The sequence below is a fragment of the Mixophyes fleayi genome, chromosome 12 (assembly GCF_038048845.1).
Source record: "Mixophyes fleayi isolate aMixFle1 chromosome 12, aMixFle1.hap1, whole genome shotgun sequence".
In the NCBI taxonomy this organism is placed as follows: Eukaryota; Metazoa; Chordata; class Amphibia; order Anura; family Limnodynastidae; genus Mixophyes; species Mixophyes fleayi.
The window spans coordinates 4,827,652-4,845,271 of record NC_134413.1 but is presented as its reverse complement, the minus strand read 5'-3'; the positions used below and the strand labels follow the sequence as shown (position 1 = coordinate 4,845,271).

General features: G+C 44.4%; 1 protein-coding gene across 2 annotated transcripts; it reads left to right on the top strand.

Annotated features, from left to right (window-relative positions):
• Positions 1 to 81: 81 nt before the first annotated feature.
• CCNK (cyclin K) lies at positions 82 to 8,683 on the top strand. Of its 2 annotated transcripts, none has more exons than XM_075192247.1 (11): positions 82 to 233; positions 949 to 1,173; positions 2,143 to 2,224; positions 2,308 to 2,439; positions 3,220 to 3,325; positions 3,410 to 3,467; positions 3,572 to 3,741; positions 4,040 to 4,281; positions 4,996 to 5,029; positions 7,155 to 7,226; positions 7,463 to 8,683. In XM_075192247.1, exons 2-11 carry the CDS (start codon positions 977 to 979, stop codon positions 8,077 to 8,079), a joined length of 1,710 nt encoding a protein of 569 aa, XP_075048348.1. In that variant the 5' UTR covers positions 82 to 233; positions 949 to 976; the 3' UTR covers positions 8,080 to 8,683. The 2 variants fall into 2 exon arrangements, with proteins under 2 accessions (XP_075048348.1, XP_075048347.1); XM_075192246.1 differs by having other exon boundaries at positions 83 to 201; positions 943 to 1,173.
• The last annotated feature ends 8,937 nt before the right edge of the window (positions 8,684 to 17,620 follow it).

Below are 17,620 nucleotides of genomic sequence, written 5' to 3'. Positions count from 1 at the left end.
CCACTCCCCCAGGAGTGACGTAGCGAGCTGGGATTGGCCAGTAGATTTATGTCTCCTTTTTAGAGAGGACATATGGGGCGTGGTTGGAGACCGTGACGTCACGACGCACAAACGTTTCCAAGATGGCGGCCCGAGCGGTGCTGCGCCTGTAGTTTCCCCGTTTACCGGCTGAAGCCGCTTGTCGGTGTCTGCGGCCCGGAGCTGGCGGAAGTGTCCGGGGCCTGGAGCTGCGGGTGAGTCCTGGGCCCTCTGTGTCACCTGCTGCCCCGTCCTCATTCATTCCAGTCAGACTGACCCCATTCAGCCCTGATACCCGGATGTTACCTCACAGCTCCTGCTGCTGGGGAACTACAAGTCCCAGCATGCCCTGCAGGGGCTGACTGGCACAGTTTATCCCGAGGGAGGTTCTACTCAGGAACACTTTAAGGGAAAATAAATGCAGGTACCCCTGTGACCCAGCCCAGGGCAGCCCAGTGTGGGACAGGCCCAGCCCTCCCTGACATACAGACTCTGGAGGATGCTGGGAGGTGTATTCTCTCAGCACCTGCAGTCTCCCCCCCCCCCCCCCCCCCCCATTGCTGGGCACCCTAATTTCCACGGGCAGTTCTAGGTTTCAGATTTGTCCCTATTTTTCATTTATTTTTTTTTTGTTTGGTGCATTTTTTAGCCTATATTCTCTCAGGTTTATAAGTTAATGTTTATAGTAATTTAACTGCAGAAAAAGTTAACTATTACTTTCGTTGAATCACATAATGGGGGTTGTAGTACTTTGAGGTCCAGCGTGTAACGCGTGGGAGCAAAAACATGCGTTCGTATTCAGGGCGTGACAGGCTGTCACAACTGCAGGGTACTCGGGGGAGGGGCTAGACCATGTTGTTCTCATTATTCTTAATACATCTATAACTTCCGATTGTTTTATTCATGGAGCACTTTTCATTTAACTTTCAGATAGTGTGTGTGATTGCATGTAACAATAATGAAGGAGAACAAGGAGAATTCCAGCCCCACGGTGGCATCCAGCACCCTGGACCACTCCAAGCCATGTTGGTATTGGGACAAGAAGGACTTGGCTCATACTCCTTCTCAGCAGGAAGGCCTGGACCCAGCCACCGAAGCGCGATACAGGAGAGAGGGCGCCAGGTTCATATTTGATGTGGGAACACGATTGGGACTGTATCCTTTGCTGTTATAACTGTTATCGTGAAACTCTGTATAGATATATGAACATATTCAGGTTAATTTATAGTGATATGTATTATGTTGGTTCCACATGTGACGATATAAGCAAACTGGCCTGATTTCGTAACTTGTGTGGCACCAAAATACGTGGGAAGCACAAGGATTATCCAGACGGCATTGATTTTACCATAAATGTCTGAAGATAACCCCTATCAGCCTGTGTGTGTCCGGTCATCTTCCAGCTGCAATAACCGGATCCTATGTGATCCGGCTAAATTGGCTATCCATGCATATGACCAAAGTGACTATCGCTTGGCATCCATCTCAAGTGGCATGATTTAGTCTGCAAGCTCTGATTTGGGAAGGGTAGCTTTTAATATTTACTTTCCTTGCCTCTGTCTACTGCAACATCTCGACTCCTTTGCTCTTCGGTAAGCCTGTTCTGGCTGAGACGCCGTGGCAGGCCTGAGCATTATTTTAGATACAAATATTTTTGTATACAACTGTTACCTACTTTTTATGAAGGTGTTGGTAACTCTGCATTTAGCACAGTTCCATTACTTACGTTCTCTTTCCCTAATCTCTTTAGTTCATCACAGAGCTCTCCTGTCATTCTAATTGGGATGGGCTAAATTGATCCCAATACTACAGATTGGTGGTGTGGTCTAATAGCTGTGGATGTATGGCTTCAGTAGGTGTCTGTTGTGATGTCATTGGGGGTGTGTCCCGTTGTAGAAAAGTCAGGAAATAGGAGCTAACTGAAAGTAAAGAAGCTGCAAACCTGACCACTAAGTTTGCTCATAGCAGATGGCTAACCTCTAGTATACAAATTCCTGTGTATGTGACACAATTGGACTATTACAGTATTTTTAAGGTGGCATTTGCTGCACTATAAAGGACTGAAATGATTGTGATTGGTATATTGTCATTCTGAAGACTGAATTTTCTTAACTTGCATCTCAGACACTATGATACGTTAGCCACTGGAATAATATATTTTCACAGATTCTACATGTTTCATTCCTTCAAACAATTTGCTAGATATGTAAGTATCATTATAGTGCATATACCGTAGCGGTTTATGGATAAACCAGGTCATAAAGGCTTAGCATTACTTTCTCCTTACAGGTGACGGGCGCCTGCTGTCTCTTCCTGGCTGGTAAGGTTGAGGAAACCCCCAAGAAATGTAAAGATATTATAAAGACTGCCCGCAGCTTGTTGAATGATGTGCAATTTGGCCAGTTTGGAGATGATCCAAAGGTAAAGAATTTTAATGTAACGACTGATACAGATATATGTAAGTGTGATCTCTCTCAATCTAAAATAGTCATTTCTTTTTTTACTCCCATTTACACTGACAAAGGTTCGGTTGACAATCTTTAATAATGTATCCGGAAATTTTAAATAAGTTCTGCACTCTTTACAGTGTTTGTATTTATTATTATTATTATTTATTATTATTATTATTATTATTATTATTCGCCTTTACAGGGCGCCACAAAATTTCCATAGCGCCGTACAGAGACAGACATAAGACCATACAGGGTAATACAGTGCCGAACATTAAACAAATTTTACCAGGACATCAAACATAGCTTGTATAGGGACGTAGGAGCAGAAGAGTAGGTAGAGAGAAGATAAGGAGCGGTTGGCGAGGTACGAGGAGAATCAAGCGAGAACAGAGCCAGAGAGACCGAGAGGAGGGTTTGCAACAGGAGGGGGTGGTCAGCAGTGTGGAAGGCCGCGGAGAGAGGTTCAGGAGGATGAGCAAGGAGAAGTGACCCTTAGATGTGGCTGAGAGAAGGTCGTTTGTAACTTTAGCCAGGGCGATTTCAGTGGAGGGAGCGGAAGCCAGATTGGGATAGGGTCAAGGAGGAAATTGTCAGAGAGGTATCTAGTAAGGCGGTTGCAGACAACGGCTGTAGTGCAGCAAGTCTATGTACATTGTGTGGTTTCTTAAACTGCTTAGAAGCGTTAGTATATGTTATATTTTGCAGCTCAGCTGGGTTCTATTAATCAACAATGTTTTGGTTTATGTAGGAAGAAGTTATGGTTCTGGAAAGGATACTTCTACAAACCATAAAGTTTGACCTACAAGTGGAGCACCCCTACCAGTTTCTACTCCGTTATGCCAAACAGCTGAAAGGTAATATCCAGTCCAGGGAAATGGGCTGTGTTGGATCTTTGTCACATACATTTTATTTTATAAATGTTCTTTTGTTTTATATAGGAGATAAGAATAAAATACAGAAGCTGGTTCAGATGGCCTGGACGTTTGTTAACGACAGGTAAAGCTGATCTGGGCTCTTATAACGATCTGTAATTGTTGTCTCTGATTTCCCCCCCCCCCCATCAGAGCTATCACTAACCTCTGACGTTGCATTCCCTCCAGCCTGTGTACGACACTGTCCCTGCAGTGGGAGCCTGAGATAATAGCTGTGGCCGTTATGTATCTTGCTGGGCGCTTGTGCAAATTTGAGATTCAGGAGTGGACTTCGAAACCGATGTACAGAAGGTGGTGGGAGCAGTTCGTCCAGGATGTTCCTGTTGATGTTCTTGAAGGTATGGGATAGATTTCATTTACTTAATGTAAAAACTTTCACCCACAGAACCCCATAGTAGTATCCCTAGTTATCTTTCAAATGCTAGATTTGTGTGGCGCTAACTTATGTAAATGCTATAGATCATGTGAGAGTATAAAGTTTATACACTGATATCATGTTTGTTTATAAATATCTTCTCCCCTAAATTTACTGTGATATTTACTATTGGGAGTTTGCTAGTAGTCGTGTTGTTTTGTGACAACCTAACACTGGTTCCTTCTTCTGGACATAAACTAAACACATCCGTATGTTCGCAGATATTTGTCACCAGATCCTGGACCTGTACTCGCAAGGAAAACAACAAATGCCTCATCACGGGGTGCAGCAGCCCTCGCCCCAAGTCCAAGCGCAGATTGCGTCTGTGCAGCCTCAGACGCCGACACAGAATACGGAGTCCCCGGCAGCGCCACTGAAGGAACCACAGCTGCCCGCGGCAGTCCAGCAACCTAAGAAACCATCCCCGCAATCCAGCCCCCCAAAGCAAACCAAGAGACCCCTGGTACGTAGTTTGGGCGTTATTTTAAAGCTTACCCGTTAGAGTAAATCATGATTAACTCTGTATTTACTCTAAGTTAAAAAGTATTGTTATAAATATAAACGTGTGAAATAGAAGCAACTGTAAACAGATTTTATGTCTTGGGAACAAACATTGAGGGTATTTATAAAAGTTGAATGTCGGGGAGTAAGTTTTAGTGGCTGTATCTACAGTTTTGTTTCTTGCTTTTTTTTTTTTAAACATTTTGAAAGTGTCTGTTAAATGGTAATTATACTCAGAAGTGATGTTGCCTAATTAACATCACTAGTCTGTCTACTATAACTCAGGATATTTGAAATGTTACTTCTGCCTGAAATCTTCTGTTGAAACCAAAGAAAAATCACTGTTGCTAACATTTGACACTTAATTTTGTAAATCAATTACCTTCCTTAGCAACATCTGTAACCATAGACACAGGCAGGCCAGTCCAATACCTGTTGCCGTGATAAGAGATATGCAAGCTATGAAATGGCAGGAGTAGTGTGTATTTAACCGGTGATTTCAGGCATAAGTTGGGAGTATCAGGAATTATTCTTTTAAGCTATACTACCCAGCATAATGGTTTTTAATTTAAGACAAATATTTTTGACTCCCCCCTTGAACTGAAGTTCTAAAGCTTTGAAATAAAATGGTCTCCGTTTGTTCATTTTATGTTTTTTTTGTTTTTTTATCTGACAGCCCTCATCGCCCAAAGAAGAGGGAAAAACACTGGGTATGTTTTCTCGTTATTCCAGGTTATCGCACAGTGAAGAGCTGGCCGGTTGTTTAGATGTTTTTTTGTGTTAACCATTTTAAAGAATCGTCAAGTTGCATTAACATGAAAGTACTGTTGTCTATCAACAAAGTGAATGAAATTCTACCAAATGTTGCATTATGTTAGTTCAGGTAACTTAGCGTGATTCCTAGGCCTACATACAATGGAGGCAGCCATTTTATTTGCTGAACCTATTGCCACGAGAGTGCGGCCTATCCGTCCTGTAAGAATCTGTGTTGTCACTGAGCTATTGGCCACGTTGGTGTCCAGTCAGTGGTTAGTCTACACTCCAATATTGGTTCAATGGCTGCCTGTCCACTTTAACATGAGATTTGTGGTTTTGTTAATTAACAAAAGGAAAGGATAATGCAGGTAATCCCACCGAACACATTGCATAAAACATACATTTCCTGAAAACGTGACTCGCAGGATAATAGATACAAATGAACATGGAGTATATGTACTTGTAATCGCTCTCTGTCGGGTAGGAGTCATTTCAGATGGGTTTTTATTCCAATCATTTACCTTATTTACTTATAATTCTGCTAAACCATATACTAGACTACTGTCGAAGTGACCCATTTTGTTTCTTTCAGTATAGACAAAGAACAACCACTTTGTACCTCTTATTCTGTCATTTTAAATATAAACGAAAAAAGGGGTTCAAATTTAAGCCTAAAATATTCATATCTGCTGTGCACAAGGCTTGTTTCAGACAGGTACTTCTGAGACCTGCAGCATCTAAGCTGATAAAATGTGGCGATGAAATGATATTGGAGCCTCTTTCGTCTATTTTTTAATGAAGACGCTGGTGTTATATCATATGCAGCATCCCAGCCTTACGCGTTTCAGTATAATATGTATGGGAGATGCTCAGGAACATCTGTACAATGCAGCATTGTATTGACTGAAGATGTCGGATGACTGTAAGATGCTAGTTGAAAATATTAGCAAAATCTACATGCAAGAGATCGTATCGCAAAATCTTTCTGTCCCTTTGTGTTGTCATAAGGTTGTGATGGTAAATACACACTTGTTGTGTGTCTTCTAGTATCATATCTCTGGTCTTGTATTCCTGTCTCAGGCTAGGCTATACAGGCATGTTTAACTCTACTCAGTAGCAATAGGGATCATTGATCCTTCCATGTTCAGTGGTATAAAATGTGCCGCCCATTTACTGCCATGCTCGGGTCACTTATTTTCTCAGGGATTAAAGATCCATCCAGCTGTTTATTTTCTGCCCCTCCCAGTGACCTTCTGTTAAGCATAACAGTTGCCTCAGAGTAATATCACATAAGCAATTAAATTGCCGGCTTCTAATCAATGTTTAATTGCTAATTCATAACCAAAAATGGATACTGAATTACCATTTTGTAGCGTGTGTAAACGCTAGTTCCGAATTTCTATTCATTGTTATGTCTTGATGTTTAGCGATTTAAAGCTGGCATTTTAGTCGCTCATGACATTACCCTGATTGCACATTTTTATGACTTTTAGTTTTGACATTTTTAGAAAACCACGGAGACTGCTGCTTTTCTTTGCACATTTGTGTCAGTTCAGTTGTAATCAGGCAACAAATATATTCCACCTGTCACTTGGGTGCTTTCTGCGCTTTCCGCTCCTGATACAGAACAAGGTGGGAAACCCAGACGAATCCTTTTCACTCATTATGTTGCTGACTAGTGAGTCGCTGGGATATGTTCACACTTTAGGCTGCAGTTTTGTGACCATTTGGTCAAATTTCATGTAAACAGATCTTTAAAAAAAGCATTCAGGTGGATTAAATTCAGTACTTTGGACTGTAACCTGCATCCAAATGTGAATAAGGATGAGTGCCGTAGAGATCTGTACACCTTGTTACTACTTTTTATGTTTGTTTTTTGAATGTGATTTACTTGCCATGAATACACCACAGACAAAGACCTAATGTATAGAACGAAGCCTTAGTAATAACTGTATTTACACTGAATATAGCAGTGGGAGCAGCCAGTGTGTTTGTGTAACCATCAGGGCTTTGCTTACAATTTACTGTCTGTATACATAAGTTCAAGGAGATAACTGTATGCCGTACCTGTATTTACAGAACAACCGTTACCTAAAATGTCTAAAATTGAGCCCTCTCACCCACCGTTGCCTCCTGTTCTTACCCAGACAGGTGAGACTTACCACACTTTACTCTTATGGGGATTTTACAATTCGGATGTATCAATCTGTCTTTATACTGTTTATTACTACACTATATAATTAGTTAATTTTGCTCTCTTGTAAGTTAAGTTTGTCTCTGTTATGGGATTTTTCTTGGGTCTGCCAATATCTCTATTATTGGGTGGATGGGGCTCTTGAGGACAGGTTTTGCCCGATATGAAATGATTTGTCATTTCTGGCTGTCAGAGAGAAAACCAGCGACACCAGCTGTTTCGGCAGTGGAAGGAGATCCTGTCTGTGTGCCGGAACCTGCAGAGTTGACCAAGCTCCCGGTTCCTCCTCCGGCTCTCCCGACTGCGGTTCATCAGCCTCCTCCTCTTCCACATCGGCCTCCTCCGCCTCCTTCCAGTTACATAACTGGGATGTCGACCACCAACTCCTACATGTCCGGGGAGGGCTACCAGAATCTCCAATCTATGATGAAGACCGAAGGGCCGTCTTATGGAAGCTTGCCTCCCGCCTACGGTCCTCCATCTCATCTAGCATACCATCCACATGTTTTTCCGCCTAACCCCCCGCCAAATGTTCCTCCTCCGCCTCCTTCCTCATTTCCCCCTCCTAACATTCCTCCTCCTTCTCCAGTTTATCCCCCTCCTCCTACTTACAATCCAAATTTCCCCCCACCTAGACTGCCCCCGACTCATACGGTTCCCAATCACCCGCCTCCAGGAATTGGTTTGCCACCGACAACCTATCCCCCTCCTGCAGTGCCCCCAGGGGGGCAACCTCCAGTTCCTCCCCCCATCCCGCCACCAGGCATGCCGCCCGTTGCAGGACTTGGTCGAGCTGCCTGGATGAGATAGTGGCATCCGACTGTAGTGGATACATGAACTTTAAGGGAAATAATTGATCAATACAGTTTTAAGAATTTACAACAACTCAGACGCTTGTTTTACGTTCTGCTTTCCAACGCCACAAACATGTAAAGTAGTCGGTGATCTGTCCCTGAATTGCCAAGTTTGGATGGAAGCGAAGGTGTTGAATGTTCTAGTATTACCACGTGCCTGGTTGGGATAATATTGACCTTCTGATGGGTGAATGATCTGCAGCTCTTGTTCTCCACATTTGTTACCTGTGGAATGTGTCGGCATTTTCCTTTCGTTACAGAGAAATCCCATCTTGATTTCCGATTAGTATTTTTAAGGGCCATATTGGCCGCGATAAAAAAAAAATTGTTCTTTTCAAGTTGGCTTAATCTAAAGTCTTTGGTTACAGCGAGGATTAAAGCGCTTTGCATTTAATATCTTGTGTTTATTTTTGGTTTATTTTGGATTGACAAAACAAAATTTTGAAAACTTTTACAATGTTTGTAAATATTTTTTAATGTAAAAAGAAAGTCTTAATGTAACAGCACCGCAAAATCTGTCACCTACATCTAAGTGAATAAAAACAAAATATTTCTGCTTCCTTCTTTTTTGAGTGCTTTTGATCTGTAATCTGTGTAATACTGGGGCAGAGTGAAACGTGTCGGACTAGTTCGCGGAGAGCAAAATGGATGATGGGCAGGACTCAATCTCTGTATTACTCAGTTTCTGCAAGGGCCACCAGATTTTCATCAAATCCAGGTTTAGTGGAGAAAGATGGCTGCATTTATGATGGAGTAGGTCTGTTGGTGGAGAGAGGGTACGACGTTCGTGCACCAGTTCACCTAGTTTTGCGCAGTGGTGGGCGAAAGATTAAATTTTTCAGAGCGTGATCATTGCAATGATAGTGGTGGAGACGGGCGCACATTAGGGGTGTATTTTGCTGTGCGACAGCGATCAGTTCTTGTCTAATGTTTTTCATGGAGAGCGCGTTTCTGGAGGCCATTTGTCCGATCTCCTCTTACAAAAGACAAATTTGACACGTAGTAAAGACAGTCGTGAGAGTGTGCGGACATTGGGACTAAGATATCTAAACTGAGGTGTTCTATGTCTTATCTAACAAAATATATTTATGTAAGAATTTGGATAGAAAGGGTTTGGAGTACATTACGGTTCATGCTACAAACAGCTTATTTGAGGCACTACCCTTACTGTCTCTTCATACAAGATGACCTCCTATAGGTGTGGGTTAAACATTACCCCGCTCGCCTCTGTCTGTACTCGCCCTCTTCCATACTGCGCAGAGAAGTACGTTGCTGTTAGATGATGGTTTGGTATTAGGACCGCACGTACCGGCCTGTTGTGTGTTGCCAAATTCACCAACTCACATATAACTATTTATCCATAGATAGAACCTAAAACATGCAAACAATATATAAAGGACGGAAGCGCACATTGGTTAGATACAGAAGTACTTGCAGCTTTATATTCTGGCAGCGTATTTATATAGCTGTTATTACAGAGATGCACAGAACCAGTCTCATAAGTTCAACCATCAGTCGTTGCATCTAGCGGACTGATGTCTCTGCGCCATCGGGGCTTCACCGAGGACGCATATATTGTCAATCTGAAATTGGTGTATAAGGCACCAAAAACAATTTGTGGGGAAGTAGAGTATATTAAAGATGTAGCGGCTGAACGTAAAAATAATGGACATACAGTAATCCTGATACTGTGCATGTGTACATCCTGGCATGGTCTTTACATGTGGATAAGGTGGGAGCAGAAAAGGGGAAGGCGGGCCCTGTTTTTGAGAGCTTACAATCTAATCGGGAGGGGTGGGTGTGACACGGAGTCAGAATATGGGGGTGGATCTAGGAGGGAACCCTGGTAGACTTTGATCAGGTGGGTTTTAAGGAACGTTTGAAACTTTGGAGGCTGGTGTGAATTCGACGTGGGAGTGTAGTATTCTATCGTCGTGGGGCAGTACAGGAGAAGTTCTGCAGGCAGCAGTGTGATGATGTAATGAGTAGGGAGTTGAGAGGGCAGTGTGTGGATTAAGATGAGGTCTGAAATTTGGGCTGGGAGCTTTGTATGTGAGGGTGAGAAGTTTGAATAGGATTATATAGGGAATGGGGAACCAGTGTAGGGATTGGCAGAGCAGGGAGGAAAATCGTGAGTTTAAAATGGATTGAAGTGAGGCGAGACGGGTCTGAGGGAGGCAACACAGGAGGCGGTTGCAGTAGTCCAGGTGGGAGATAATGAGTGAGTGGATAAGAAGTTTGGTAGCGTCATGGATAAGGAAGGGATCGATCGTGATGAAGACAGGTCTGGGAGAGAGACGTTGAAGTGGCTGTTTTACCATCACCCCTAGAGAAGTCCTCAACCTTCAGATCCATCCAGAGGACGTTTATAGGTTACAGCGCTGTTATAATCTGGCAATATGTAAGTGCCTATATATTTGTGATACACTGCACATTATCCATATACTGCACCGTGACTTGCTTATATTTTTTTTATTTTATTTAACATAAGGCAATGACTGATGTTTCATCTGTATAATATAGTACCCTCGACAATAGCTCTCTGGTCAGCCACAACATTAAAACCACTGACAAGTGAAGTGAATAATATTATCTTGTTACAGTGACGGGTGGGATATATCAGGCAGCAAGTGAACCGTCAGTTCTAGAAGTTGATGTGTTGGAAGCAGGAAAAATGGGCAAGTGTAAGGATCTGAGCGACTTTGACAAGGGCTAAATTGTGATGGCTGGACGACTGGGTCAGAGCATCTCTAAAACGGCCGGTCTTGTGGGGTGTTCCCGGTGTGCAGTGGTCAGTACCTACCAAAAGTGGTCCAAGGAAGGACAACTGGTCAACCGGTGCCAGGGCCATGGGTGCCCAAGGCTCATTGATGTGTGTGGGGAGTGAAGACTAGCCCGTCTGGTCCAATCCTACAGAAGAGCTACTGTAGCTCAAATTGCTCAAAAAGTTAATGCTGACTATGATAGAAAGGTGTCAGGACACACAGAGCATCGCGGCTTGCTGTGTAATCGCAGACTGGTGAGAATGTCCATGCTGACAGCTGTACACCTGCTTAAACTCTTTCAGTGGCCATGTGAGAATAGTCTGGTAGGTGGGCATGGTTTACCTGGGGAAGAGATGGCACCAGGACTCGCTATGGGAAGAAGGGAAGTCGGCGGAGGCAGTGTGATGTTCTGGGCAATGCTCTGCTGGGAAACCTTGGGTCCTGCCATTCATGTGGATGGTACTTTGACATGTACCACCTACCTAAACCAAGTACACCCTTCATGGCAATGGTATTCCCTGATGGCAGTGGCCTCTTTCAGCAGGGTAATGCGCTCTGCACAGTGGCCTAGTGGTTAGCACATCTGCCTCACAGCGCTGGGGTCATGAGTTCGATTCCCAACCATGGCCTTATCTGTGTGGATTTTGCATGGGTTTCCTCCGGGTGCTCCGGTTTCCTCCCACACTTCAAAAACTTACTGGTAGGTTAATTGGCTGCTATATAAATTGACCCTAGTTTCTCCCTGTCTGTGTCTGTGTGAGTGTGTGTCTATATTAGGGAATTTAGACTGTAAGCCCCAATGGGGCAGGGACTGATGTGAATGAGTTCTCTGTGCATCGCTGCGGAATTAGTGGCGCAATATAAATAAATGATAATGATGATGCCACATTGCAAAAATGGTTCAGGAATCTTTTGAGGAACATGACAAAGCGTTCCAGGTGTTGACTTGGCCTCTAAGTTTCCCAGATCTCAATCCAATTGAGCGTCTGTGGGATGTGCTGGATAAACAAGTTTGAGCCATGGAGGCCCCACCTCGCCACTTATAGGATTTAAAGGATCTGCTGCTAACGTCTTGGTGCCAGATACCACAGGACACCTTCTGAGGTATTGTGGAGTCCATGCCTCGACGGGTCAGAGCTGTTTTGGCGGCACTATGGGGACCAATATTATGTTAAGGGTTTTTGTTTTTTTTTTTAAACTTAGAAAGGGAACAATAGAGAAAGAAAACAGTGAGCATCGTTATACAAACATTGAACTTGTTCCCTTTTAACTTTTCTGTATACAGAGGGGGAATGGGGGGGTTGGAGAGGTACGAAGTGAAGTTAAATGACACCTACAGAACAATGATAAATGTTAGTCAATATAAAACGTATACGTCCGTGTAAACAAAAGAACAAGCAGACAACCAGACAGATCACACTATTTCTTGGGAACTAGATGAGAACATCCAGACCGGAGAAACCCGAGGCGGTTTAGGGCTGAAGGCGTGAGCGGAGCTAGGACTCATGGAACATTAGGAGTCCTGACTCTCCCGAAGGTACCAGGGGGCCCAAGTGAGATCTAACTTATGGTGTTTGTTATGAAGGTTGTAAGTAATAGATTCCATGTCTACAATATGCCACACATAGTTCTTAAGGGGAAGTAGAGTAGGAGGATTCGGGTTTCTTCAGTTGTTGACTATTAAAGGATTGGCAGCCGCGAAAATGTGGGAAATTAGTTTATTAGAGGGGGACCTCTCGGGGATAGGGCAGGAGAGGAGGAAAGACCAATGGTCCTTAGCTAACGGTCATTCCGATACGGAGTTGAGAACTGCCCGGACTATATCCCAGAAGGGGAATATATGTGGGCAGGTCCACCAAACGCGGAGGAGCCCCTCTGTGCCCCTCTGGTCACGGTTCCATCAGCAGCTCGGAGTAGAGGTGGGGAACATTTTGGAGAGTGTCAGGCGTGTAGTATCACCTGTAATATACTTCTCTCTGTATATACCCTCTCTAACCTCTCAACAGGACTCGTCTGGACGGGGGCCCAGGTCCCTCTTCCATTCCTGCTTGTAACAGCTCTGGGAGTCAAAGGTAGTCTCGGTCAACCAGTTATAGATAGAAGAGCAGAGAATGCAGGTTTAGCCGTTCACAAAAGGTGAGGGCTCGTAAGGATTCGGCCAAGGAGAGGACATGAGAAAGTGATGGACCTGGGATAATTCAAAGAAGAGGGGTCCGAGAGAAATATATTTGTGTTGGATCTCCGAGAGAGATGTCCAGGTAGTACCGGTAGTCAGGTCATGGGTCACCCGACCCGGGCCTGAATCCATTTTATGAAGGAAGGGGTAGAAAGGCCGGGAGAGAAATTTGGGTTGTTTCAGAGAGGTACCAAGGGGGAAAATAGGGGATGACAAGTGAAATCTGGGCCTGCAAAAGTCCCAGACAGGCAAAATTTCAAAGAGGAGAGGAAGGTAGCCAGAGGGGGGGGCGGTCAGCACTGGGGAGGCCTCAAAGTGATGCCAATGTATGGACTCCAACAAAATGCGTTTCCAGGTCTACCCAAGCAATGGTGTGGTAGGGGGCATAGGTCACCGCCAGTTGGCTCGGGTGAGATGCATAATGATAAAGCTTAACATTGGGAAATCAACACCCCCCTCAGATCCTGGGTTTCTTAAGGACCGCTAGAGAGATTCGGGGAGCCTTACACTTCCAGATAAATAAGAACGGAGGATTGCAACGCCTTAATATTGAATCGGGGACCGCAACAGGGAGAGTTTGGAACAAGTATAGAAATTTGGGGAGCAGGTTCATCTTTATAGCGATAGTCCTCCCCAGCCACAAAATGATATATTCCTGGCAGGTGAGGAGGTCTCATTTTATTCTAGCGAGGCCTCAGGGGACATTGTCTGGGTAGAGACGGTCATAGTGAGAAGTGATGTACACCCCAAGGAATTTAATCCAGTGGTTTTGCCACAAAACAAATAACGCTTGGATAGAGTGGTGGTTGTAGGGAGGTCTGAGGGTGAGTGAGGGTGAGTGAGGGAGAGGAAGACATCATTGGTAAATAGATATTTTAAACCCTAGGTGCCCTTCCTCCACTCCTTGCACTAGTCTGTCTATCATGAGCAGAGGTTCAGTGACCGGAGCAAATGCCAAGGGAGACAGAGAACAGCCCTGTCTAGTCTCGTTAGAGAGGGAGAAAGAGTGTGAGAAGGAACCGTTGATTAGAACCCGGGCTGAAGGGGACGTATACAAATCGTCAATACCCGACAGCAATTCTGCGAGATGCCATAGGCATGCAGGGTTTGAAACATGAAGCGCCACAATATGAAACGCTTTTTCGGCATCTAGTGAAAGCATTATCGCCGGAGTGTGTCTGCGATTGATAATCTGAATAAGATCTATAGCCCTATGGGTAATATCTCTGGCCTGGTGCCCCGGTATGAAGCCCACTTGGTCGCAATGGACCAGAGTCGGAAGGACCCTGTTCAACCGAGTAGCCAAAGTCTTGGCATACAGCTTAATGTCAGTGTTGAGGAGGCAAATAGGTCTGTAGCTGGCACAGTTGTAGTGGTCCTTCCCTTCCTTGTGGATAACCACAATACCAGCTTCTAACAGACTTTTGGGGAAGGGGGCTCCCTGCAGGACGGCATTGAACAAGGATCGGAGACGGGGAACCAGGACAGGAGAAATTTTTTTTGTAATAGAACGCTGAGAATCCATCAGGGCCAGAGGCTTTTGTGCTTATAATAGGGGGTTGTAACGGTGTGGCTGATCCTCAGCGGCATCAGCTATTTATATAGCGCCACCATTTCCGCAGCGCTGTACAGAGACCTCGCTCACATCAGCCCCTGCCCCATTGGAGCTTACAGTCTAAATTTCCTGACATATACACACACACACATAGACTAGAGTCAATTTTAATAGCAGCCAATTAACCTACTAGTATGTTTTTGGACTTTTTTGAGGGTTCTGGCAAAAATGTGTTTCAAATACATTTTTACCTGCATTTCTGAGATAATTGGAGGTTTTTAGATGTGGTAACACTATGAAGATGTATTTTCCCAGACTGATTTCTCACGCAGCATCTGTTACACACGGGCCATCTCTCATGTACCCTCTTCAGAGCACACTTGGGGCTCCCAGTGAAATTAGTAACTCCTATCGTTTCGGATAGCTTTTGCAATGACAACTATCGCTCAGTTACTATGATTATAAAATATTTATAAATTGCTGCAATGTGGTAAGTGTAATTTTAATTAGCACTATAGTGTTCTACTTTGGCTGTCACTTTCTATGCGCAATTCATACCTGTTACTGATTAATTAATTTGCATATATGTAAATAATCTTCTCTGAACTTCAGTTGATTGTTTTTAATATTGCAGCAATTAACAATAGAGCATCCTAAATAAAAAAATAAAAAACTCTTGGTGTACATCAAGGCTGAAGCATGGTGACATTCTTTGTTTGATATAACGTTACAGGACAGGGTAACACAGCAAGCTTAGTCTAGTATGCGTAAAACTATCAGTAACCACTAGATGGTGCCAGAGGTCCATGTTACCAATAGTATTTGGGGTATTCTCTCACAGTTGCATGTCTAGAAAAATAGTAATCTCTCTAAAGTTAAATTACATAAATAAAAGATCTGGGAGACTTTACACAATTAAAAACCTCCAAAATGTATCCGTGATCAGTGGGAAAAGCCGTAGGTGTAGAGGGGGGTTTCCACACCACGCCGCCAGTGGGCGTGACCAGCATGCATGGGGACGTAGCTATAATTTTAGACAGTGCTTGGCTGCTCTTCAACTCCTCCTATCCCCATAATATACGTGGGCAATGCTGCGTGCACTACTGTTAGGTGCACGCAGCTCTCCCTTTTCAAGCAGAGCCATGTAAAGCGGGGGCAGGGTCCAACCACCTCAATTGAGCAGCTGGAAGCTGGGCCCGTGATTGTACAAATTGTATCGTCAGTGCTTCACACACTTTGTACCTTCCCTCCAAAAAGTAGGCCGGTGTATCATTAGGACTACCTGTCAGTAATCCCAGTTTATGACACTGCATTACTCGCCCTTCTGCATAAGGTAACTTGCATGTAAGTTTTTAGTTGATTTTTTAAAAAAAAAAACAAACAACGAAGTGCGCTGTCCAGTTTCACACTTCCAAGTCCACCCTGTAGGTGGCAGTGTTGCCCTACGTAATTCTCATATAGTCGTGTTGTACCTAGGTCAGATTTTCTCACATTAATAGCTGTCACCTAGACTGTGGTCAGGTACCCAGTGCTGTTTTATAAATGTGTTTTCTAAGAATTTGTAATGTGGGTAAAATGCATCTTTATCGTGTTACTATGCCCAATGGTGTTTTTTTGTGTTTGTTTCAGTAGTTACTTAATTTTTTGCATTTGCCTCATTTCAACACATCTGAAAGCCTCCAATTATCTCAGAAATGCAGGTAAAAATGTATATGATACATACATTTACCAGTTCGCTCAAAAAAGTCCAGTGGGTGTTAGACCTTATACCCCAACAGTTTCCATATATACCACAACATTAAAACCACCTGCCTAATATTGTGTAGGTCCCCTTTGTGCCACCAAAACAGCTCTGACCCGTTGAGGCCTGGACTCCACAAGACCTCTGTAGGTGTCCTGTGGTATCTGGCATTAGGACGTTAGCAGCAGATCCTGTAAGTCCTGTAAGTTGTGAGGTGGAGGCCCCCATGGCTCAGACTTGTGTTTCCAGCACATCCCACAGATGCTCGATCAGAATGAGATCTGGAGAATTTGGAGGCCAAGTCAGCACCTTGAACTCTTTGTCCTCAAACCATTCCTGAACAATTTTAGCAGTGTGGCAGGAGCATTATCCTGCTGAAAAAGGCTGAGGACAGAGGTCAGCATGGGCACTCTGACACATCTGCAGCTACATAGCCCCATACACAGCAAGCTGGGATGTCCTGTGTGTTCAGGGCCGCCATCAGGGGGGTACGGGGGGTACTGTTGTACCGGGCCCGGGCTCACCAGGGGGCCCGGTACAACAGCTTAGCACAGACTTACCTGGGGCCCGCCGCTGGTCTCCGCCATTCTGTCTTCTGTCATGGTGACAGCCAGGCACCAGGATCCGATCGCAGGGGTGGAGGATTCATTCCCCCTGCGATCATGTGCTCTGCCTGTACGGGCCCCCAGGTAAGTATGAAAGTATGTGTTGCTCATGGGGGGGGGCGCTCATGAGGGGGGGGCCCGGGTGGCGGGCGGGGCACGGGGGGCCCGTACTGGGCCCGATTTTTTCTTAAGGCGGCCCTGTGTGTGTTTGACACTTTTCTACCACAGCCAGCATTAATTTTCTCAGCGATTTGTGCTACACTAGCTCTTCTGTGGGATTGGACCAGACGGACTAGCCTTCGCTCCCCAAAGGCATCAATGAACCTTGGGCACCCATGACCTTGTCGCCAGTTTACCATTTGTCCTTCCTTGGACCACTTTTGGTAGGTACTAACCCCTACATACCAGGAACACCCCACCAGACCGGCCGTTTTGGAGATGCTCTGACCCAGCCGTCCAGCCATCACAATTTGACCCTTGTCAAAGTCGCTCAGATCCTTACGTTGCCCATTTTTCTTGCTTCCAACACATCAACTTTAAGAACTGACTGTTCACTTGTTGTCTAAGTACCATTGTAACGAGATAATCAATGTTATTCACTTTACCTGTCAGTGGTTTAATGTTGTGTCTGATCACTCTATATCACAGTACTATA